This window comes from Euleptes europaea, chromosome 19, assembly GCF_029931775.1.
Source record: "Euleptes europaea isolate rEulEur1 chromosome 19, rEulEur1.hap1, whole genome shotgun sequence".
Taxonomy (NCBI): Eukaryota; Metazoa; Chordata; class Lepidosauria; order Squamata; family Sphaerodactylidae; genus Euleptes; species Euleptes europaea.
This window is the reverse complement of record NC_079330.1, coordinates 30309663-30333065: the sequence shown is the minus strand read 5'-3', so window position 1 is coordinate 30333065 and position 23403 is coordinate 30309663. Positions and strand designations below refer to the sequence as shown.

At 44.4% G+C, this 23403-nt stretch overlaps 1 protein-coding gene across 1 annotated transcript in view; it reads right to left on the bottom strand.

Annotated features, from left to right (window-relative positions):
• BRIP1 (BRCA1 interacting helicase 1) overlaps positions 1-23403 on the bottom strand; it is a 189686-nt gene that overhangs the window by 28023 nt on the left and 138260 nt on the right. Inside the window, exons 16-19 of the mRNA XM_056865031.1 lie at positions 14390-14502; positions 8975-9057; positions 2062-2385; positions 892-1686 (exon numbers count right to left, since the gene is read on the bottom strand). Coding sequence (XP_056721009.1) covers positions 892-1686; positions 2062-2385; positions 8975-9057; positions 14390-14502 — 1315 coding nt within the window. The remainder of the gene's footprint in view (positions 1-891; positions 1687-2061; positions 2386-8974; positions 9058-14389; positions 14503-23403) is intronic.

The following is a 23403-nucleotide window of genomic DNA, read 5'->3' as shown; positions in this document are numbered from 1 at the left end:
CCCTGAAAAGGCCCTAAGCCCACACTGCATGTACTGCACAGTAACTCCAGAAATCCTTTGGGTTGTATCCTGTGATCCACGGGCGCAAGACTGTGGGATTTTCTCCAGCCTTCCCTCCTCCTGCAGCCATATTTGATACTGGGAAAGTTTATTCCCAGGGACTTGCATGTACTAACAGCAGCACATGCTGGGTGGCTGAAGTTGAGAGAAGGAAGGGGGTGAAATCTCTCCTTTCTTTCTCTCCCGTGAGCAGAGGCAAAAAGGGCAATCTCATTCCCTTCTGCTGTTAGTATATGCACATTCCTTGACCCTGGGAATAAACTTGCCCAGGATGGGAAATGGCTGTATGGGGGAGGAGAACATGGGGAAGATCCCTGGCCGTCAGGGCTTTCTGCTGGGGGTTGACAGCATCCAAGCCATCAGGAATACATGTTTAGGACAGAAGTACAAAGTGCGGCCAGTATATGGCTGCTGCTGAAGGCAAGGGACCCATGTCTCCCCTTCTCTCTTCCCTGCCATTAGTAAAGCAGCACACAAGGCATGATGCCGCTGCATAGCAACTTCCCCCATTCCCACTCCACTTCATTAGCTGCTGTTTGCAGGGAAGGGAACCTCACAATACGATGGCATAACGCTGCTCATTTTCCTTTATTAAATACTACCGGGAAGAGAGTTAGGAGGAGGAGACGCAGACACAGGTCAGCTATAAAGTCTCATTTCAGTCTCAGCCTCAGAGGATTTGTAACTTGCTTTGATTGGCCAAAAATCAGATCAACGGAGTTTGTCCTAACGTCAAACTGAAAGAATAATTGTTTCATGATTCCCTCTCAAAGGCCTAGTTGAACTGATTTCTGAGGTTCTAACAACCACTTGACTGATAGAGAGACACACCTTTGTTTCTTGATCTGGAAAGTTTACTTTTCCTTTTCCGAGTCTCTTCTCCCCGCTCAGCTTCACCTACGCTAGCACCACATGCAGCTGCGCTGACCGCACTGTCATGACTCATATAACTTTGCACGATTCCATAATGCCCTGTCTCTGCTGCTGCATTTGTTTCCATTCTGACTGCTGCAGCTACTGGGTTTGGGGCACACCCTTCCAGTGTATCTTCAGATGCAGCAGACTCAGGAAGTTCGATCAAAGTGCCCATATCACTAGAAGCGTGCGTTAGCCATTCCCTTTTCTCTTCTGCTGACTCATCGTAAAGTTCAGGTGTGAAATAGATACTGTCATCATCGGCATCTGTTTCTGCAGTTATGTCTAATGCTGAAAGTTCCGGCTTCCCTCTCACTGGCGAAACAGCCACATCCCCTCTGACTTCAACAGTGCAGAGCCACTGTTCAGAGGTATATTCTTGAATGACTGAGCCAGTCGCCTCTCTAATTGTTTCTCTGCACGGTGCCAGCTCGCTCGGTCTGCCTTCTTCAACCAATGACAGCTCCTGCTGGCATCCATTTGTGGCAAGCTGGCAGGGTGCGCCAACTGGCCCCTCTGGCTGCCACACTGCTTTGGATGTGTTCTTCTTACTCTTTGCAGGCAGAGGTGTTGACGTCAACATTTTGCTAAAATACTGTTTTATATTGCCAGAGATGCTTACTTTGCCCCTCTCGTTTCCAATGGTGGAACTACTGGATTTGGAGTCTGCAAGATATTCTTGGTTTACTGTCTGATAAGATGGGCAATCATCTATATGGGGGTGGGGGGGAAGGAGAGAAATAGGAACAGATAATATTAATCCTTGTTATCATTTCTTTCAGAGGCACTAAGTACATTCTTCTGTTTCTAGAATAATGTAGATCAGGCCAAAGCCCCACATGATCCCACCCACTTCTTAAAAACACCTGGTGGGCACCAGGAAATGTGTCGGTGGGTGCCTTGGTGTCCATGCCAGGGGGTGGGGATGTCTCTGATGTAGATTAATAATCTTCAATATTTCTCTCCTAAGAGAACGCCCCAAGTGGTTCTTTGGATCTTACTTATAAAAACAAAGACAATGGAAATTTTCACAAGCTACCCTAAGATATTTCAGAAAATAGTTTTATCTTAGGATGAAAGGCCTACTTTTTTCCTTTGCAGAGATGTTGCCTGACTGCCTGGACATCGCTGGATTAATCGTGTTGATGTCCGCAGCAGAAAGTGTTTCTAGGACCAAGTTCTGCACTCCTCTTTCAACAGGAACATCAGGCGACAGATGCAGAGTGGCCTCCAGGAATGAACTCGTTGATGGATCTGTCAGACTCGAAGGCACAAACAGAGATTCGCCGTTGTCCTGAAGTGAAGAACGGGTACCCTTCTGGTTTTTTTTAGTAAACATATCCAAAGAACCAAGTGCACACTCAAAGTTTTCGTGATGCTGGATTTGCTGACGAATCCATTTTGATAGCCCTTTGAAAAGATGCAGTTGGACATTAGCAGAAGAATTTGTGGGCATTGTTACTATTTAGGACCTAACACGTGTCATGTTATTGGAATGAAGAAAACTGATTTTGTTTCTTGGACTAGGCTAACAGATTCAGCCCACTAGAGTTGAATTCCTAGGACTACTCCTGTGATCGAAATTAAGAGCCTATAGGAGAGTTCTTACATAAGACTACTCAGGAGTAAATCCCATGGTATTCAATGGGGTTGCTCCTTGGGAAAGGGTCCTTTGGATGCAGCCTCTACGATTCAGCCAGTTGGGAAGCTACAACTTACAGGGTCGGATCCAGACTAAATTTTCCGCACACAAATGGCACTTCTGTCTGTGGAACAGAACGTTCCATCCTCTCCTCTCCTGCTATACCCCACTGATCTTCCCAAAATGCTGTCCCTGGGGGACAGGGGGCACCAATGAACTGCATGAGAGGCAAACCGAAGATCTGCAGAAGAAAGAGAGAATCGGTGGAAATTACCACACCCCCTTCCGTTAGCAGAGAATTTAGCCTGGATCTAACCCAGTATATCTTAGGAACTGGAACAAGCAACTGGCAACCCGTAAGCTCAATTCAGCCCCAGGGACTTCCCGTTTGGTTCCCAGCACAGCAGGATTCCTTCCGCTTTCCTGCATTTTTGTCCCACTGAGCCAAGACACTGGCGCACAGCTCTTCATTTTGACAGCACTTTGGGGAGAAGCACTGCAAAACCCTTCCCTTTGTTTAAACACCACAGCCTCTCCCTCAAGCTCCTGGCTCCTCTGCCCCCTTTCACAAGTATGAACAGCTACTCTCCCAGGGCTCTGCCAGTGTGCAGCTCAGCTGTTCACTCCTGTCCACAAATGGAAGTATGCACTACAGGGCTTTGCCAAAGGCCTTGGCCCTTGCTGAAACTGAGAGGAAGATGTTTTAAAGTCCTTTGGCTTTAGGTTCACAGGAGAGCTGAACAATATTGGCTGCTCTTCTGCAGCCCTTGCTCAGTTCAAAAGATGTCTCTGCTAGAATTTAGCTGCCAAACTGGACCCAGGGACCAGAATTGCACTGTATTTATTGCGTATACAGTCTTGTGCATTTTCTGAACAATTCAGAATGAGGAAGTCATCATGTACCTGAAGCGGCTCTAGTCCAGGGGGGGGGGTCAAACATAAGGCCTGGGGGCTGGATCTGGCCCCTTGAGAGCTCTTATACGGCTCATGAGTCAGCCAAGGCAGCCACCACCCCCACTCTCAATCTGGGCTGGCAAGGCATGGCCCGACCTGACTAAGTGACATTTATGTCACATCCGGCCCTCGTAACAAATGAGTTCGACACCCCTGCTCTAGTCTATGAAAGTTTAAGATGTAATAAAGATTTAAGCCTTTAAAGGTGCTATAAGACTCTTATTTCGGGATAAAATGCTGATGGCTTTACCTTTTAAAGTAAAACAGCATGTTTTTTCTATGCCTTTCTAAAAATGGATGATTTAGAAAAAATAGTATAAACTCATGTATGCTGATAAAGACTGTGTCAGTGGTCTACTTAACACTTCAGGGTTTTTGATATAATTAATCCATAGATATTTATTGCACTCTCCAATGTAACAAGTCTTGCTGTAGTAAAAAAAGGGGGGTTGTTGATAATTAATACTGTGGACACAAAACTGTTCGCAAGAATTGCTGCCATTTGCCACTTCTAAAATGACCATGCAAGATTCTAATGCAAGGGCATTTTATTCTCATGTCATGTTATCTCCCCGCTTTCCTTGGGACCCGGCCAACGCAGCTCATGCGGTAGAATCTGAGCACCACCTACTGACAAGACAGGGGCAGTATTTGTTCCATCGTCTCTCCCTAAGATCGCTCAAAAATATGAATAGAAAAAACTAAGCCTGCAGCTTCTCCTTGTACATTCACAACCTAATCTTAAATCACTTTCTTCTAACATCCAGTTAACTTGCAAACTAATAAATCAGCTTTGATTATTAAATGCATAATGAGAAGGGTATTTCCTATTAGCCACCTCCATATTAGAGACGAGCCGAAGCAGTTTACAATTTTTCGCAAACATTTATTGCTAATACTGTACATTGCATGGTTTTCCAGTTATATAATCCAGTATAATTACATTATTTATTGAATGCAATATAAAGTTTCACTGCATTTTGCACCAATCTCATGACTCCTGCTTTATTGGCTGTATTATACTGTGGTTTTAGTGTAATGTTCTCTAATTTTGTTTTTAATAATCGTTAGCTGTACATATTATACCTTTCTTACTGCATTGTTTTTAGCTGTAATCTGCCTTGACTATAAATCGAGGACTATAAATTAAGTAAATAAATGAATAATTTCCTTAGTACCCCAAACTGGTGTCCCCATTTGGCAATTTTTCAACACCCTCTAAAAAAAATACTTGCTAATGCATTTATATAGCCATCACTGACACTACCTCAAGGAGTGTGCAGTGGGCTGGAAACTAAACCAAACCCAAACCACATAAACACCATTCTTTAATATGGTTATTATGCCAAATCTGAAAGGGGAAAATGATAGTATTTGGAAATAGGGAAGGTTGTTAATCCTTGGTATGCTGATCCTTTCTTGTTTGATCCTTTTTTAGCTTAAAGAGGTTGAGAGGGAGGGGAGAACAGATGGGAAATAATATGTGACAGACAGGCACCCTGCCCTATGAACACAATGAATATCAATCTCAGTACCAAAGAAGACTGTGCTGATAGGTTTCTGTGCACTGCATTCTGTACATCATATGCACTGACTGGGAGGGCTTCTTGGATCCTATATAAGTACACACATATAAGTACACACACATGCTGCCTTATACTGAATCTGACCATCAGTCTATCAAGGTCAGTATTGTCTACTCAGATTGGCAGCGACTGTCCAGGGTCTTAGACAGAGGTCTTTCACATCACCTGCTGTCAAATCTTTTAACTGGAGATGCTGGGGATCGATCCTGGGATCTTCTGTATGCAAAGCAGAGGCTCTTCCACTGCTATTTCATGCACTGAAGCTTTCGCCTACAAGCAGGGAAAATCCCTTGGATGAGGGGTAGAAACTCTGACAGTTTCATCCCAACTGTTCGGTAGAAAACAACATTACAGTTGGAAACAAGTTGTGAATTAAATTGTCTATAAAATGGGGATGTTTTCTCTAGTCTATCTGAAAGTTGGTAGACAGAATCCCATCAGCAAGAGCTAAAGCCTTTATAAAATTAATCCAATTATAGCTGAAAATAAGTTTCCCGCTGAGATCAAATGCAGAAGACAAACGAACTCTTGTAATAACAAAAATAAAGAAAATGCAAATACAATGACAAAAATGCAAAGCAAACTGAAATGAATGGGAATAAAAATGTTTCCTATCCTAATTATTATTGGCTACATAGTATTATGACATCCCTTTCACTCGTATGTTTAAATTTAGGAGGAAGATGCAGCAGCCAAGGAGAAACTAACAGGATTTTAAATAGATGCATCTTCATACAACCTAATTTGAGTTCAGTAGCACCAGATTTTCCAGGGTATAAACTTTCATGAGTCAAAGCTCACTTCATCACATATACAATCTGAGGGTCTTTAAACTGGAGAATATTCAACAGAGCCCCTTTCTATATATTGGCTAAGCTGAATGCTGGCTACCCATACTATAGGAAAACAAGCAGGTGCAATATTAGACACGCAAGTCACCCTGGTAACCATTTGAAAACCTTTTAGCAATTTCTAAGACCCAGTTATCATAGATATTACAGCACCTGTGTAATATGCACTTCTTCAAGGCTCCCCAGAGGTTACTAACTCATACTTGGCAATGGTCTTGTCTGGGGCAATGCCTTGTTTTGATACAACATCAGCATTGGCTGTCCTAAGAACTTCATGAGATCTGTATTTTATTTACCCACCACTGCATTTTAAACTGTAAGATTTTATATCTGAAACGACGAAAACAAGCACTTAACAACATTCCCATTTGTTAGTAACATTTCATTGCAAACAAAAATAACTGTACTATTGTAATTAGAGAGCACACACGGTAAAGTACTGGTTGGCACCTTGCAATGTGGAGTATACTAAAACAAAGCATACTTAGAGTTTGTAAGCACGGTGAAGATTTCTATGGCCTGGTAAAACTAAGATGCTTTCAAAGGTCAGGACTGTAAAGTAACATATAAACAATCCAATAAAAAAACTGCACGTTACAGAGTATGTGTAGCCAATGCTGAAACCACTGGCCCTGCGCCTCCTTCCATAAACCAAAATGAGTGACTACGTCATAAAGCTCTGAATTTCCTTTAGAGGGGAAGCCAGTGAAACAGAGCAGAGAAATTGCATGATGTGATGTTATCTCAAGCATTTTGGAGTGCTGGACATTTTCAGAGGGACAGAGAAGAGGGACACAGGGATGGTGTTTTCGGCATCGGTCACACAACCTACATAACACTTGGTCCCAGCCAGAGTTAGGAACCATTTGCATGAATCCAAGGTCTGCATCACAGATAAACATCAAAATAGATAGATGGACATTTGTCATTTCTGCTTGAGGAACACATTTGTACCTGTACAGAAATGATATCCACATTAGGTTAGAAGAGATCCCAAATGATACACCTTAACAGAAAATGTATATCCAATGTATCTGAAGCTGTGGCTCATGAAAGCTTGTACCCTGCCAGAAATTTTGTTAGTCTTTAAGGTGCTACTGGACTTTTGGTCTTTTCGAATGAATATCCAATATGTGGCAGGCACCTATGCAAGAAACAATGAGAGCCAGCATGGTGTAGTGGTTAAGAGCAGTGGTTTGGAGCGGTGGACACTAATCTGGAGAACTGGGTTTGATTCCCCACTCCTCCACATGAGCGGCAGAGGCTAATCTGGTGAACTGGATTTGTTTCCCTGAGTCTACACATGAAGCCAGCCGGGTGACTTTGGGCCAGTCACACACTCTCAGCCTCACTCACCTCACAGAGTGTCTATTGTGGGGAGGGGAAGGGAAGGTGATTGTAAGCCGGTTTGATTCTCTCTTAAGTGGTAGAGAAAATCGGCATATAAAAACCAAGTCTTCTTCTTCTAACTAGAAATGGCATTTACAGCCACTTACACCTGGATTGTTTGCCACCACTGTTCAATTTAATAACAGCAAATAACGGCATGATTGTCTGTTCTGTCACATAACTTCTTGCTGTTTTATATCTCCAGTTCCAGTGCAAAAAGGGCACCTGTATGCAAATGAGCCTTTAGGCGTAACTTGATTACAACTTTTGGCGCATCTTCAACGCGGTTGTTAAGTATTAAACTACGGATAGCGTAACAAGGAGGTTACCAGACAGCAGATAGATTAAGTGGTAGTCATGAGAACACACAGGAAAGTGTGAAATCAATGGAGTAATCAAAGAAGATTTTATAGAAAAATATAAATCACAACTGAATAAAAAAAGGTTTTCTGTCTTTGCTTTTCTACATGGGCAGACTCTCTGTTCGATTGGGGTTTTCAAAAATCTGCCAGTTAATTGAGGGGGTAAGGCATTATGTCTGGCCAAGAAGAAAAGTCTGTGAAAAGTTGGAATGGTTAAGAATTCAAGATAATCTGGGAGCATGTCGGGAGCAGGCCATGAAGCTAGTTCATGGATGTGCTCCCAGGTGTTGTTTTGCAGTTCTCTCCAAGGCCAGTCCGTGCCCCGTGTTTAGACTTCTTAGAGTCCTTCTTTAATTCCTTTAGTGTGGGAATTGACAAGTACTCCTTCCTGCCTCTGGGAGGGGGGTTGCCTGGGTTACTGGTTATCTCCTTTTGCTTTTCTATATATGCCATGTCCCTTACCTCAGCCACTTACTAGTATCATTCTGAATATAGTTTCTGTAACCTGTCGATTCTACCCAATATAACTGCTTTTATGGATTTGCCGTCTGCTGAATTCTGTTTGAGGGATGGAGCGCAGGGCTAGAGCTTACAGAGCACTGGAAAAGATGGGGTGCTTTGTCCCCAGAAGGAGGGTGTGCATTTCCTTCTGACATCACCACATAGTTCAAGATGGTCCCTTCGCTCTACGTCTATGTGTATCTTATTCATTACTAAAGGGAGTTCTGAGGGAAAACTTGGATATGTTTTATATCTTTGGCTTTAATATTGCCTTGGGCAGAAGCAGAGACTTATAAATATGCTGCAAAAGCTTGCTGGGCCATTCTCACTCTCTTGGGGATGTTGTGGGGCTAGAAGGGAGGAGAGGAGAATAATGGCCAATGAGGTAAGCAGCTTCAGGTTCCCACTGGGGAGGATGGAAGGGTATAAACGAAGGAAATACAAAATAAAATTTGCTTTGTTATTGTTTTGCATGATGCTCAACTAAGCAGGATGAGTTTGCTGTGCTGCAGCAGCGAGAGGCGGGGCAAAGATTTTGGTGGGCTGGGAATAAATCAAGGGACATCTATGGCTTATCAGGATTGCTCCATTGCTATCTTACCAGCTATGTTCAGTTTCAGCCACCTTTATTGGCATGATAATAATAATAATAGTAACAGGAATACATAAAACTCCATACTCACTCAAAAGAGTCACACGTACAACAATACTTACCAGTTATGTATTTATTGGGGTTCCGTCTGAAGCGGTCATCAACTAAAATCAGAGCACCCCAATCACTCCTGTGTCGAATGCACCTAAAAAGAGAAAAAACACATGAATTTTATCATCTTCTTTAGTGTCTTGACGTTGTTTTGAAAGGGATGAGGGACAGAAAGGAAAAAGAAAAGTGAACTCAGACTGGAAACTCCCCTCCGTGTGCCAAGTCAAAACCTACAAATGATTTGCCTCTCGACATAATTGTTGTGAGGTTACTGCAAGGCCAAAAGCAAAGACTTGGGGCCAAAACAGACACTACGCTAGTAGGTCCACAGACAGATTTTCCTGGCTTTTTTTTATAAGGCCAAGAGCAGCTGCAGAGGGCCTTGATTCGGACAGGGCCACAGTGCTGGCTGGTGATGATGGTTTAACTCTTCTCTCCCTGGGTGATTTCACTCAGTTAAACTGACCCTTCCCTTCACTCTACTAACCTTGAAACAATAGAACATGTTCTGCTGCAACATCCCTTCTACAACAACATAAGATCGTAGTACATTCTCCCCAAAATGTCATCCTTTCCTGGGAGATGGGAAGAAGCTAAAGTTTCCCTTCTCTTAGCAGACTCCTCTCGGAAGTAGCAAGTAGCAAAATTTTGCCTCCGGTCTAGTGGGATTCGTAAGCGGCTAATTAAAAACCTTTCCCCATAGAAGATCTTTCCTCCTCTTCTTTAAATCATCCTTCCCAGAATCATCAACTTTTATTATTTTATTTTATTATTTTAACTTAACTTTGATTTCTATTCTGAGCTGATATTGTATCAAAATAAAACTTGATTAATTGAAAGGGAAAATATTCACTTTGCTGGAGTTTATTAGTTGTTTGAGTTGGGGTCCCCATCATGATGCCCGTGGGCACCACGGCACCCGCTGACAACTTTCGTGGTGCCTGCTAAGTATCTTTAGAAAGTGGGGGAGGACCAGGTGGGGCTTTTGCTCAGAAAAGCTTCTTATTTGATTGGCTGTGCAGATTTTTAAAAACGGTACTTTGACAGCAGCTGCAACCACAAGCTCAAAGTTCTTCACTGAGTGACTGAAGGTAACCTGCAGCGGCCATATTGTGGCTGGCTCTGCCTTCTGTGGCAGCCATTTAGTGGGTGCACCCATCACATTGTGTCAGAATTCCAAAGGTGACTGCAGGCTCAAAAAGGTTGGGGACCCTGTCTTAGAGCCTCAGACTGGGGAGCTCTGGGTTCGAAACCCCTCTGGGTGACCTTGAGCCAGTAACTCTGAGCCTAACCTACCTTGCAGGATTGTCATGAGGATAAAATGGAGAAGAGAACCACGCATGCCACCCCGAGCTACTTGGAGAAAAGTGTGGTTAAAATTATAGTAGACAGATAACTGCAGACCATGAGTAGTAATGGTCAGTTTCAAATAAGTGAAACTGTGGAAGAGTGATTAAATCCTTTCTGTCCCCACAGTGAATGGGGAGAGCCAGTCCCTGATCTCCTAGTTCAAGTCTGTCTGTTGGGAGCCAGCGTGGTGTAGTGGTTAAGAGCAGTTGTTTGGAGCGGTGGACTCTGATCTGGAGAACTGGGTTTGATTCCCCCACTCCTCCACATGAGTGGTGGAGGCTAATCTGGCAAACTGGATTTGTTTCCCCACTCCTCCACATGAAGCCAGCTGGGTGACCTCGGGCTAATCACAGCTCTCTCCGCTCTCTCTCAGCCCCACCTACCTCACAGGGTGTCTGATGTGGGGAGGAGAAGAGAAGGTGATTGTAAGCCAGTTTGATTCTGCTTTAAGTGGTAGTGAAAGTTGGCAGATAAAAACCAACTTTTTCTTCTCCTTCTTCTCTGTTTTGAACCTATGTTCCAGCACAAATGCATACTAACCATCAAGAGAGATGCACTTATGTTTCCTTACCTTAAAAACTGATAAACGTGTTTTCACCTATGTGCTTGTTGAATAGCAGGAATAATCTATCAGCAGAGAAATAATGCTTTAAAAAAAAAAAAAAAAGTGTAACAACTTGGCAGAAGCCACCAGGGATTTCTGCAGACAAAGCTCCCTGATGGTCCTCCGCACCTTCTAGCAAACTGTGCTCTCTGGTCAATGTGTTCAGGTTAGAATCTACGTTTTTATACCATTTGCCTTAAAATAAATAACACACCAGTGGCTTTATTTTGAACCTTTCATCCATGGTGTGCGGGGAGCAGGGAAAGCGAGCAAAAGAAAGGAAAGCAAACCATTTTCCTTCTGCCTTTCCCTTTTTCCACTGCTCTAACAAGTGTGTAGTCAAAATAAATGCATTGGGCCACTGGAGACGTATCCCACACCTTTCGAGTAAAGCAACACGGCAAGATTTCATGGCAGAGCTGTCACCTGGCCATGCGCAACATCTGGCATATTCCTCCCGTACCCCAAAGGTGATCACGTTTCATGGACTTGCGTTACTCCATATACTGCAACAGCAACACTAAAATGCTACGTCTGGGATTAAAACTCGCTCTTTTCCATCTCCATAGGAGACTTGGGTCAATATACTTTTGTATGCAAAAGAAAATTTGTGACATACCTCCATACTTCCTGATAAGCCACAGACGTCCCCTGGTTTAATCCCATACTTTGTACCAGCAGCCCTGGACTAGAGCTGAGTTTAACAGCCTGGCTACACCCCTGGTAGATTCTGACAACTGATTTCTTACCGTGAAGGCATCTTCTGGGAGCTACATGGTACTCTGGGTCATGGGAAGGAAGCCAGGTCTGCCAAACTTGTGGGCTGGATCAAACTAATTTTTCCGCTAATGGTCGGGGACAAGTAATTTACAACAATTACACATTCCTCCTGCAGATACCCAACTAGCTCCTCATGCCATTCCTGAGGGTCCTTTGTTCCCCATGAACAGCATTCACATAACTTCTTGGTGCAACGTGCGATTCGGGGCACTGTCTGGTGAGTGGCCATTCCTTCGCGTAAGGTTTTCCAAATGAATTGCATTATCCGTTCTAGGCGGCAAAATCATTTCCATCCGCACCTACTCATGCTTGCTGTTCTTTTATCAACCTCTGTCCTCTTTTGTTCTCTCCCAGCTTGGTTTAGATCAGAACTTTCAGAGGGAACCTATCCGTTCACTTCCTGTCATCTTCAGATGCCTTGCTTTGGTCGCCCCCTCCATCTGAGGCTAGACGGGTGGCGATCTGAGAAAAGGCCTTCTCAGTTGGGGCACCAAAACTTTCGAACTCCCTCCCCAGAGAGATTTGGTGCCTTTTACCAGCAGGTGAAGACTTTTTTTGTCTTGCCTGGCATACCCCCAATAATGGTTGCTGGTCCTCGGCCCTGGTTCTGGTGTCGTTTGTTATGTGTTTTTATTAAATTACTGCTTCTAACTGTTCAAATGTTTTAATGTTTTTTATGTTTGTCACCTTAAGGACCCTGATAGGGTGGAAAGATAGTATAGAAATGTTTTAAATAATAATAATAATTTTTGTTTTGCTAAATGCCAACAAACCACACAGGGAAATATAAATTGTAAGTTCCCCTCAGGGCAGGGATATATATTTCCTGCTTATGCTACTCTACAAAGTACCATGTATTGTGCTGTGTAAATACCTACAATTCTCTCTTTCTCATGGGATCATTTTATCAAGCATGGGAGGCGCTGCCATGATCTTGCATAGGGATTACACTTCCCCTCCAATTCAGTACAGAACCTAACACAATATGGCAGGGTTGGCCATCCATTCATAAAATCATAGAGTTGGAAGGGGCCATACAGGCCACCTAGTCCAACCCCCTGCTTAATGCAGAATCAGCCTAGAGCATCCCTGACAAGGGTTTGTCCAGCCTCTGCTTAAAGACTGCCAATGAGGGGGAGCTCACCACCTCCCGAGGTAGCTGATTCCACTGTTGAACAACTCTTATTATAATTTTTTCCCTAGTATCCAACCAGTACCTTTCCACCCACAATTTAAACCCATTATTGCAAGTTCTATCCTCTGCTGTTAACAGTAACAGCTCCCTGCCCTCCTCTAAGTGACAGCCCTTCGAATACTTAGAGAGAGCAATCATGTCTCCCCTCAACGTCCTCTTCTCCTGACTAAACATTCCCAACTCCCTCAGCCTTTCCTCATAAGGCTTGGTCTCCCTATGGTTGGGCACATGTAATTTACAACCATTACCCATTCCTCCTGTACGTTCAATAACTTTCAATTGATCACATTACTTGACCAAGGTCCTATATTATCAAATATTCTATGAAGATGAGAATGCCACTGTGAAGGTTTTTTTTTTAATTATGCTGTTAACTGCTAGCAAGAAGAGGGACGTGAGCTGCCAGCATAGCAAACCTTTGCCCGTTGGCTTCCAGTTATAACTGCAGGCACCTCCCAAAAGGAAGAATTTGGCCTGCTGCCTACTTAGAATAACTGCTCTTAACTACTGCCTTTTATTTTTAATACCTCTTGCTACTTTGTTTTATCTCAGGTTTGAATTTCTTTTAATAATACGAGACTGTAAGTGCTCCAAAATAAAAGCCAAGGGGAAAAACTTTCAGTGAAAGGTTCACGTTTAGAGAAAGATTAACTAACAGCCCATTCCTGAGAGCTGCAGCGGCCGGGGACGGTGTGGCTGTGGCGGCACTGCGGCGCCTCCAAAGAGCTTTGGCTGCTGGAGCAAGGGGGGAAAAGGGTGTTTTTCATAAGAAAAATAAGAAAAGGGAGGGGAAAGCCCCATTGGAAACAGTGATGCTGCACCAACAAAAAGCTGGCACAGCAGCGCTGCTGCTTAAGTGGGCATTCCTTGGCTGAAAGGTGTTAGGAAGCTACCTACTGGCAGCTCTGCCTCCAGAACGCCTCCCGGGATGCTGGCGTGAGGACTTGCGCTGGCAGGACACTGACAAGAGCTGAGCCAGCGTCCAAGGGCAGCTCTGCTGTGGCATTCCTGGGGGACTGGCACAAGTTGCACTACGCCAGCTTCCGTGCCAGTTTGCATGGTGTAAGTGGCACAGATGCCGGCGTAGGGGTCACGCCGATTCCTAAGCCCATGCGGCCCCCAAGCTCAGGAATGGGCTGTCACATTGCTAAACTTTTAGAATGATTCATTATATTTTTTTGACATTAACGTCACTGCTTCATTATAAGCTAACACGTATCTGTTTATTTAAGCATTGACGGCTAAAGTATCTTTTCTGTTGTCCTTAAGGAAATACTTACCCAATTATTTGACCAGTCTACTGACCAAGACCTTCTTTTCCCCTACTGGATGAATGATCAACCCTCCACAATTTGCATTAAGATATGTATTAAGAAATATGAATTCTGAGCACAAACAACACATTTTTGTCTAGATAAATTCAACCTGACCACACCTTTTGATCCAACTTTGGAGGAATGGTAAGTTTATAAATCAAGGAGATAATCATATACTCACCGGCCAAGGGCTTGGTTGAGAGCTCGATAGGCCTGTATTTCATACCACTGGCTACCTGGCAAAAGGCCCCTCACTTTTGAGTGTTGGTCATTGTATTTCCTTTTCAGCTCAACCTGGTAAAATTAGGACACAATGAATTGCCTGTCCTCATTCCCTCCCAATAAGATGATCCCTGCCATGTTTATAATTCCAGGTGAGTTGCCGCACTAGTCTGTTGGAGCAAAATGGAAAAGGAGTGGCACCTTGAAGATGAACGATATTACAGCAGAAGCTTTTGTGAGTCAGAGCTCACTTTGTCAGATGCATGCACCGGACTAACGTTTCATCATGCCATGCTGGTTTTACTTTATTTGTTGAGAGCTGCGTTTCGTAGGGCAGAAATGTGGGATAAAAATCTCCCAAACAAAATGTATCGATTACTTTATCAAGCAGTCCTCAAATAAGAAACCACCAGCTGTGAGAGACCATGCCAATAAATGTGGTTGAAATACTTTATAAAACAAACTGATGTAAGTTTGTGGAAATCTAGCCAATCAATGGATCAAAGAAAGAGTATTTGAAAATAGCACTTATCTCAGTTCACCCAGGCAAGCTGCCATAAATCACTCTGAGGATATGAAAAGCTTGTGCGCTTGCAAAAAGGTAACCTACTTATACTCTGTTTTAAGAACCAGCACCCACAACTGCTACTTATGGGTCTCAAGTCTGTTGATATTCAACATGTTGATAAAACATTTCACGGTTCCTTTCTTTTTTGCCTGCTCTCATTTCACACTATTTTTCTCCCCCACTCTGCCTGAGGATTGAGGTTCACCAAGCAATGCCTTAACACTCAGTAGACACCAATCACCTGTTTGCCTAAAATGCTTTAGAGGCCTCCTCCCGACCAAAGATGGATAACTATTTTGGTTGGCACATCGTCTCTACATTAGAGCTTGCAAGTGAGAAATTCACTCCAATCCCTACCTTGCTGTTCCTGTTTCCCTCTTCAGAGCAGGCAGGTACATTCTTCAGCTGATAAGACAGCATTTCAGCCAATCTTATGAAGCCTATCTAATGACTCAAACATTAAACACCTGTATTCCTCCCCCTCAAAAAGAGTTCCATGGAGCAGAGTGGTGAGCTGCACTACTGCAGTCAAAGGTTCTGTTCACGACCTGAGTTCGATCCTGACAGAAGTTGGCTTCAAGTAGCTGGCTCAAGGTTGACTCAGCCTCCCATCCTTCCAAGGTTGGTAAAATGAGTACCCAGCTTGCTGGGAGTAAACTGTAGATGACTGGGGAAGGCAATGGCAAACCACCCCGTAAACATAGTCTGCCTAGTAAATGTCAGGATTTGATGTCACCCCATGGGTCAGTAATGACTAAAATGACTAATGGTAATGACTAAAGTAATGACTTTACCTTTTTTCTTTTTCTTTTTTAGTGGAGGACTAAGACCAATGCTCTTAAAACATTGTTTGATTTTGCTGTTTAAGCCCGAATATATCTAAGGACAGGCCTACTGGAATCCCTTATTTTCTCCCTTCTCCACAACACTGCTTCTTTCCTTTCTTCTAATTGAGATGGCACCCGTCCATTGCCTTCCAAGTGCTTGTGCTTGTAAATATGGAGGTTGGAACAGGGCCTCTTAGGTGTGGAGTGACCTGAGATTTCTTTTTCCATCACAGAGGCTTGTGTCTGCAGGATGCTAGGATAATTCCCCACGGGTGTGGAGTTGGAATGCCAGCTCTAAGCCCGAACAACAGCAAACGATCCCATCTCCCAATAGTTACCTGGGTTGTAATGGAGCCAGGTGTTCCAGTCAAGATCTACTAAGGCCCATGGCACTGAGATGCACACCCCTGGCCTACACATGTTAATTCCAGCATGCGCTTGTACAAACCACATAACTATTAACTTGCAAAACAAAAACAAAACAAAAAATTCTACATGCGAGCCCTATGCAAACTTTGTTTGCAAGGTGCAGACTTCTTGTTGGCCTGGAAGCAGGAATGGGCATACCCAATGAGTAAAAGGGTAAAGGGGTGACGTCACATCACAACGTTTACTAGGCAGACTATGTTTACGAGGTGGTTTGCCATTGCCTTCCCCAGTCGTCTACATTTTACCCCCAGCAAGCTCATTTTATCAATCTCGGAAGGATGGAAGGCTGAGTCAACCTTGAGCCGGCTACCTGAAACCGAATTCTGTCGGGTACAAACTCAGGTCGTGAGCAGAGCTTTGACTGCAGCTTACCGCTACAAGCCACGGGGAAACCTCAATTTGCCCTTCCCTGGGAGGCAGGGACAGAACACCAACACTCATCTGATAGCTCCCCCCCCCCCGCCGGAAATTCTCCATCACCTTACTGTGCAGAGGGGCAGTACCAGAGTTAGAGCTCATCCTTAAGCACCTCCTGGGCAGTAAACAGAGAACTCTTAAGAAACAGGAATTGTAAGTAGTATCTGAGAGACATGCCCTCTGTGCTTTCCCATTCCAAAGTCAGGAAGGACGTCAGGATAAGGGCTCCAAGCAAGGTACGGAAGAGAAAGGGATTATTTAGGGAATTAGTCCAGGCCTGCTGTTCCATTTCCCAAACCTGACGTTTTATAAAAAGAAAGACACAAAGCAATACAAGGAAAGCTAATTTCGCTGCTCTTTTGTTTTATATTAACCTTTTAAAACTGACAACTGAAAGGACACGCTTCAGGAGAGAAAATAGCAGACTTCTAACCACTTCTGACAGGTAACTTTCAACTTGAATTTGGGCAAAAAATATTTTACTATTATTTTTCTGTACTTATGCCCTTTAAAACAGTCTGTCAATTTTACAAATTCAAACTCTACAGCCAGAAAATAAATTCAGTTTGATTTCACAGATCTAATATTTATTTCCGTCACTCAAAAAGTATCAATCCGGGCTGAAGGTTTTCCTTGCAAGATTTGGGATTTGCTGAGCACAGCTGATCTAGAGCAGATCTTCAGAACCTTATGCACAATCCAGTTAGAAAGTCTGATGTTTCTTCTTGATTATCAGCATTGCAATGTAGCAAGTAAACACCTCAAGCAGGTACAACACAACACAGGAATAAAAATCTATATTGTATGGCCCTCTGACACTGATCGGCTGAGGTGGTGCACTGGCTCATGGGATAGTTTGCTCTGCAGTCCTGGGGCCATGAGGGAAGGAAAAGCCATCCGTCTGGTATAGATTAAAACATTGCACAGAGGACAAGGCCCCAAGGGAAGCTAAGGGGCAGGAGGCCAGGAAGCTGAAGGGGTGCAAAGCAGACAATAGACTGAAGGAAGGGCAGAAGGAGAATTAGGTTTGGTGAAAATGGCAGGGGAAATAGGAAGGAATGATTCAGAAGGAAATTCACAGTATAGGGTTGCCAACCTCCAAGTAGTAGCTGGAGATCTCCTGCTATTACAACTGATCTCCAGGTGAAAGAGATCAGTTCACCCGGAGAAAATAGCTGCCTTGGAAGGTGGGCTTTATGGCATTAGACCTCACTGAGGACCCTCCCCTCCCCAAACCCTGCCCTCCTCAGGCTCCGCCCCCAAAATCTCCAGGTATTTTCCAACTCAAAGCTGGCAACCCTATCACAGTAGTTAAGGAGCTGCATGCTAAGGGCGGGCAGGAGGAGTGCTAGGGACATTGGTAAAGAGGCAGGATAGCTAAAGGAACTGGGGCACGGTAAGCAGCAAACCAAAGAAATAAAAAGTGGCAGAATCAGGAAGATGAAGAAAGGAGGAGCCAAGCTGAAAGTAGGATGAAGACAGAACTGGAAAGCTGGAATGGGGCTATGCATGGCAGAAAAGGAATGGCAGGCAAAGGGGGTTTAGAGGCCAGAGCCAAATAGCAATAGCATTGCTAGGCCTAGACCCTGAGAGGGCGGCTGTTACATAGAAATGGACAAGGTCTCCAAATAAATGTATCTAAGATTATTTAAGAGGGGCTGTGGTCAGTGGTAGAGCCTCTGCTTGGCATGCAGAAGGTCCCAGGTTCAATTCCCGACATCTCCAGTTAAAGGGACTAGGCAAGTAGGCGATGTGAAAGACCTCTACCTGCCTGAGACTCTGCAGAGCCGCTGCCAGTCTGAGTTGACAATACTGATTTTGATGGACCTTGATGGTCTGATTCAGTATAAGGCAGCTTCATGTGTTCAATTATTCCAGACAAGGCCCCCAGTAACTTTAGTGAGGGTTGCTCACTTAACCTAAGTATTCATACATGAAGCCAAAGTACGTGCATCTTCATTTATTCACAGCCAACTTTAAGGCATTAATCCAAACACATTTGCTTAGGAGTAAACCCCATTTGCTTCAATGAAACAGATTTCTAAGTCAGAGTATTCAGGATCATGGCTTAGATTCTAGAATTTCCAAATGATCAGGAAGCAAACTGAAAGCAACTCTTTGGGTAGATTCTGTGTCTATATATGAAATGCCAACTTAAGATTTCCATTATTATTTTTAAATGCAAATCTTTTTGTAGTTTCTATTGTTTAAAAAATACATTACGCACCTTTAGGGCAAGCACAAGACATTTTGTGAGAGCCAGCGTGGTGTAGTGGTTAAGAGCGGTGGTTTGAAACAGTGGACTCTGATCTAGAGAACCGGGTTTGATTCCCCACTCCTCCACATGAGCGGTGGAGGCTAATCTGGTGAACTGGATTTGTTTCCCCACTCCTACACACGAAGCTAGCTGGGTGACCTTGGGCTAGTCACACCTCTGTTAGAGCTCTCTCAGCCCCAACTACCTCACAGGGTGTCTGTTGTGGGGAGGGGAAGGTGATTGTAAGCCGGTTTGATTCTGCCTTAAGTGGTAGAGCAAGTCAGCATATAAAAACCAACTCTTCTTCTTCGGAGCACGTGGCAGAAAACCCGTCCACATCGCTATTCAAAATGGGGGCATACCTCCCCTGGGAAGTTTTCCTTTGCAAACCAAAGTGTAATTTCAGTGGGTCTTGTGCAGAAGAGCTACCCAGTAAGTGGTGACCTGTCTGTTGTTCTTAATGGCACCCAAAACCCATTGAGTCACTTTATTTAGTCACAATAGTTATAGACTGTTCACGACTATTTGCTGAGTCTCAGCCTACACAAACCGTAAGATAAGAACAGTCCATGAGCGTTCAACAACAGCGCTAGGAAACAACCACTTTCTCTTGCTCTTAAAATCCCCCACAAAAAAACACGGGGCTTCCTCGTTAAGGGTTAAGCATTCCTTGTAAATCACATAACAGGTAAAAGGTCAACACACATCACTTCAATGCAATCAGAATCCATTTCACTGTATAAGTTTGCATTATCAGGCATCAAAGTGACGCCCGATTCAACATGACATGGTGCATATGTGGAAAAGCCAGCGTCTCCTGCTAGCAAATATCCTAAATGTGCAGTAAACCACAGGCTAGAAGGGATTAGTTAAAATGTCAAAAGACAGCCCTTTACTTCTACCTGTTCATCTTTTAAAATATACTCCTAGCTATAAGGCATGCTTTGCAGACAAAGAGCTTCCGCGTGCGGCAGAAGAAGGCCTGTGGCAAGCCATGTCATCTTGTAGCTGTCAGAGAGATTAGGCTTTGATCTGTCTGGGAGGTCACGGTCGCATTCATATTAGCCGAAGTCTAACAGCATTATACCTGTTAACCGCTGTCTCCTTCAATGCTTAATGAGACAGATCTCCCCTGCAACTGAACGTTAACCAAGGAGGTCCCCTCCTCATTAGTCCGCTATTCCAACCCCTTCGCCCAAGCTGAATTTCAAGAACAGGCAAAAAGAAAGGCTACAAATAAACTTTTGCTTTCTGCTACTTAATACAAACATCATGGAATGATTTACATGACAATTGAATCCCTTCTTGCTATGCTCCTTTTTTTTCTTGAAGCAGAAAGTAAATTATGCTTTTTGCAGAAGATGTTCAGCAACGGAGAAGAGTCAGCGAGGCAGCAATTCTTCTGGGAACAGACGTGGGGTTGAACGCAAATGCTCCAGACTCTGTCACCTTGCGGCAGAAGATTATAGCGAGCGGCACGTCCACAATGACAAACACGTTGATGAGGTGCTGCAAAGCATCCTGTTGATGTTCAGGATCAGGAGAACGTCCTCGTGGAAAACAGGAGAAAGGCCTCTCTCTGCCCATACTCTGTCTAATGCCCAAATCTATACTGTAATGCCCAAGGACAAGTGAAATCTGCGCCACCAGCATAGAGACAATGTCCTCAACAGGTGCCACTCTAAGAAGGCCCATGCACTTGGCTGCTTGCTTCAAGTACACTTGTATGGAATTATCGTTTTGATTCCAAGGAGATGGGTGGGGGGGGGGGAAGAGTTATCTGTTTCTCTTTGCCGCTACATTGTGACAACCCAGGAGACACACTCCCCCCCAATTCTTCTTGTGAGCCAGTGTGGTGTAGTGGTTAAGAGCAGTGGTTTGGAGCGGTGGACTCTAATCTAGAAAACCAGGTTTGATTCCCCACTCCTCCACATGAGCGGCAGAGACTAATCTGGCGAACTGGATTTGTTTCCCCACTCCTACACACCAAGCCAGCTGGGTGACCTTGGGCAAGTTATAGCTCTGTTAGAGCTCTCAGCCCCACCTACCTCACAGGGTGTCTGTTGTGGGGAGGGAAAGTGATCATAAGCCGGTTTGAGTCTCCCTTAAGAGGCAGAGAAAGTCGGCATATAAAAACCAACTCTTCTTCTTCTTCTGTGCTTTGCCCTAAACCTGCTTACTGTTCCATCACGCAGGCCAGTCAGCCCAATCTAGGCCCATTGTGGAACTTTTTCTGTCACGGGCTCCTCTCAGTGGGAAGTCAGGAAGGCTCTCTTTGCCATAATGTTGTGAAAGGTCGAATGGTTTAGCAGGGCTCTTGAGATGAAACAGTCACTGTGAGAGAGGTTGATGCTGGTTGTTATATGAAGGGGCCACATCTGGAATTTGTCGTTTTATGGACATTTGTTATTTGGGGCAGCCCAATCTTAATCGGTGAGGGGGCGAAAGGGGTTTGGAGCCAGTGTGATCCCAGAACCAGTTAGTGCAGCCTGCGCCAGCTAAAGTGGCACCAATGCCGTTCCTGGGGCATGTACGGCAACTCTGGGGAGCCACATGGTAGCACAAGCATTGGGTGATGGCGCAGCCTCGCCGGTAGTGTTTTCCCAGCACAGAGGATTGCGCTGGTGGTGCAGAGGATTGAACCGGTGTCAAAGGGGGCCTTCCCAGGGGCGGAGCTGACGTTAGTCAGTTTCCAAAGCCCTTTCAGCTCAGGAGCATCCATTTTTGCAGTCGTTCAGTTATGCCTGCAAAAAGGCAGGCGTAGCCCCGTGGAACTCTACGGAGAGTTCCAGGGGGTTTTCCAGGAAGAGGCATTTTCGGCTTGCTGTGCTCAGCAGCAAACCGCTCAGGAGGCAGCGTGGCGGCACCATCCCCAGGGTAAGTACCGCCCTGTTAGGATTGTGCTCTAAATGTTATTGTTAATTGATTTTATCCATGTTTCTTTTAAATAACATTGTAACATGACTTGAGTCCTTTCACCTGTATAGGACTCAAGTTGTGTTACAATGTTATTTAAATGTTATTATTGTAATACGATTTGAGTCCTTTATAGGAGAAAGGTGGGCCAAATTAGCCTAAATAAACAGACCTTTCTAACAGTGAAGCTGAAGCTATATTTGGGCATATTTTTAGTCCCTTTACAATCCCACTTTTGCCAGTCTCTAAATATACTTTCGTTCTTCCCCCCACAAAAGTATTCTAGCACATTTCCTTGTAGAACATGCTTTAAATTCTGTTTCTCTGAGAAGAGCCAACACGTACGGTCTTGAGTCCAAACACGAGACCCTGAGGTCCTGCTCCGCTTGGGTGGCCTTGGCTAAGCCTCACAGCTTAACCTTCTCCCGAGAAGATAAGAATTTGCAAGCAGACTTTCTGCATACTAAAAAGTGCATGAAAAATTATGAATGGCAACAATATTAGAAGGGCACAACAAACATTCAGAATCCATGCTCAGCCATCAAGCTTACTGGGTGGCCTTCCTTGCTTCATAGAGCTAAAGATAAAAACAGCACCACACTTAAACATTTGGAAATCAGAAAGGGGAAAATCTAAAGATATCATGGCCCACCCGTCTACAAAGCTGCTCAGTCATTTCCCCCCACCCAACTCTACCAATGCAGAGCTAGGTCAGAGGTTTCCAAACGTCACACTGCACGTGGGATTGAATTGTGCCTTGGAGAAAGCCACTGTGTTAGATGGGAAGCCCTGTGCAACTTTGAGCTGCATCAACATATGAGCAGCAAGAATGATGAGAGCCAGCATAGTTTAGTGGTTAAAGAGCAGAGGACTCTAATCTGGAGAACGGGGTTTGATTCACCACTCCTCCACATGAAGCCTGCTGGGTGATCTTGGGTTATAGTTGCCAACCTCCAGGTAGTGGCTGGAGATCTCCCGCTATTACAACTGATCTCCAGGTGACAAGAGATCAGTTCCCCTGGAGAAAATGGCCGAGCTGGCAATTGGACTCTATGGCATTGAAGTCCCTCCACTCTTCAAACCCTGCCTTTCTCAGGCTGCATCCCCAAAACCTCCAGGTATTTCCCAACCTGAAGCTGGCAACCCTACCTTAGGCCAGTCAAAGTTCTATCAGAACTCTCTCAGCTCACGCGGAGACAAGCAATTGCAAACCACCTCCCAACATCTCTTGCTTTGAAAACCCTACGGGGTCGCCAAAACTCAGCTGTGGCTTGACAGCGCACACACACACACACACACACACAAGGATGATGATGGCAACACTGCCCATAAAGCAGCCACCCTGAGGTTGCACTGACTGCGCAAAGCAGAGGGCCAGATACGGGAAAGTAGTATTAAGCGGCTGATCTTGCAGATGCAAGAAGGATGTGGTTATCTTATCTGAAAGCTGATTGAAAAAAATGGTTTTTTTTTAAAGTGGAAGATTGAAGCAGGCCTCCAGTTTTAATACAGAACGAAACCCCAGGTATCAAAAGTCTGGGAAATGGTGGACTACTTCT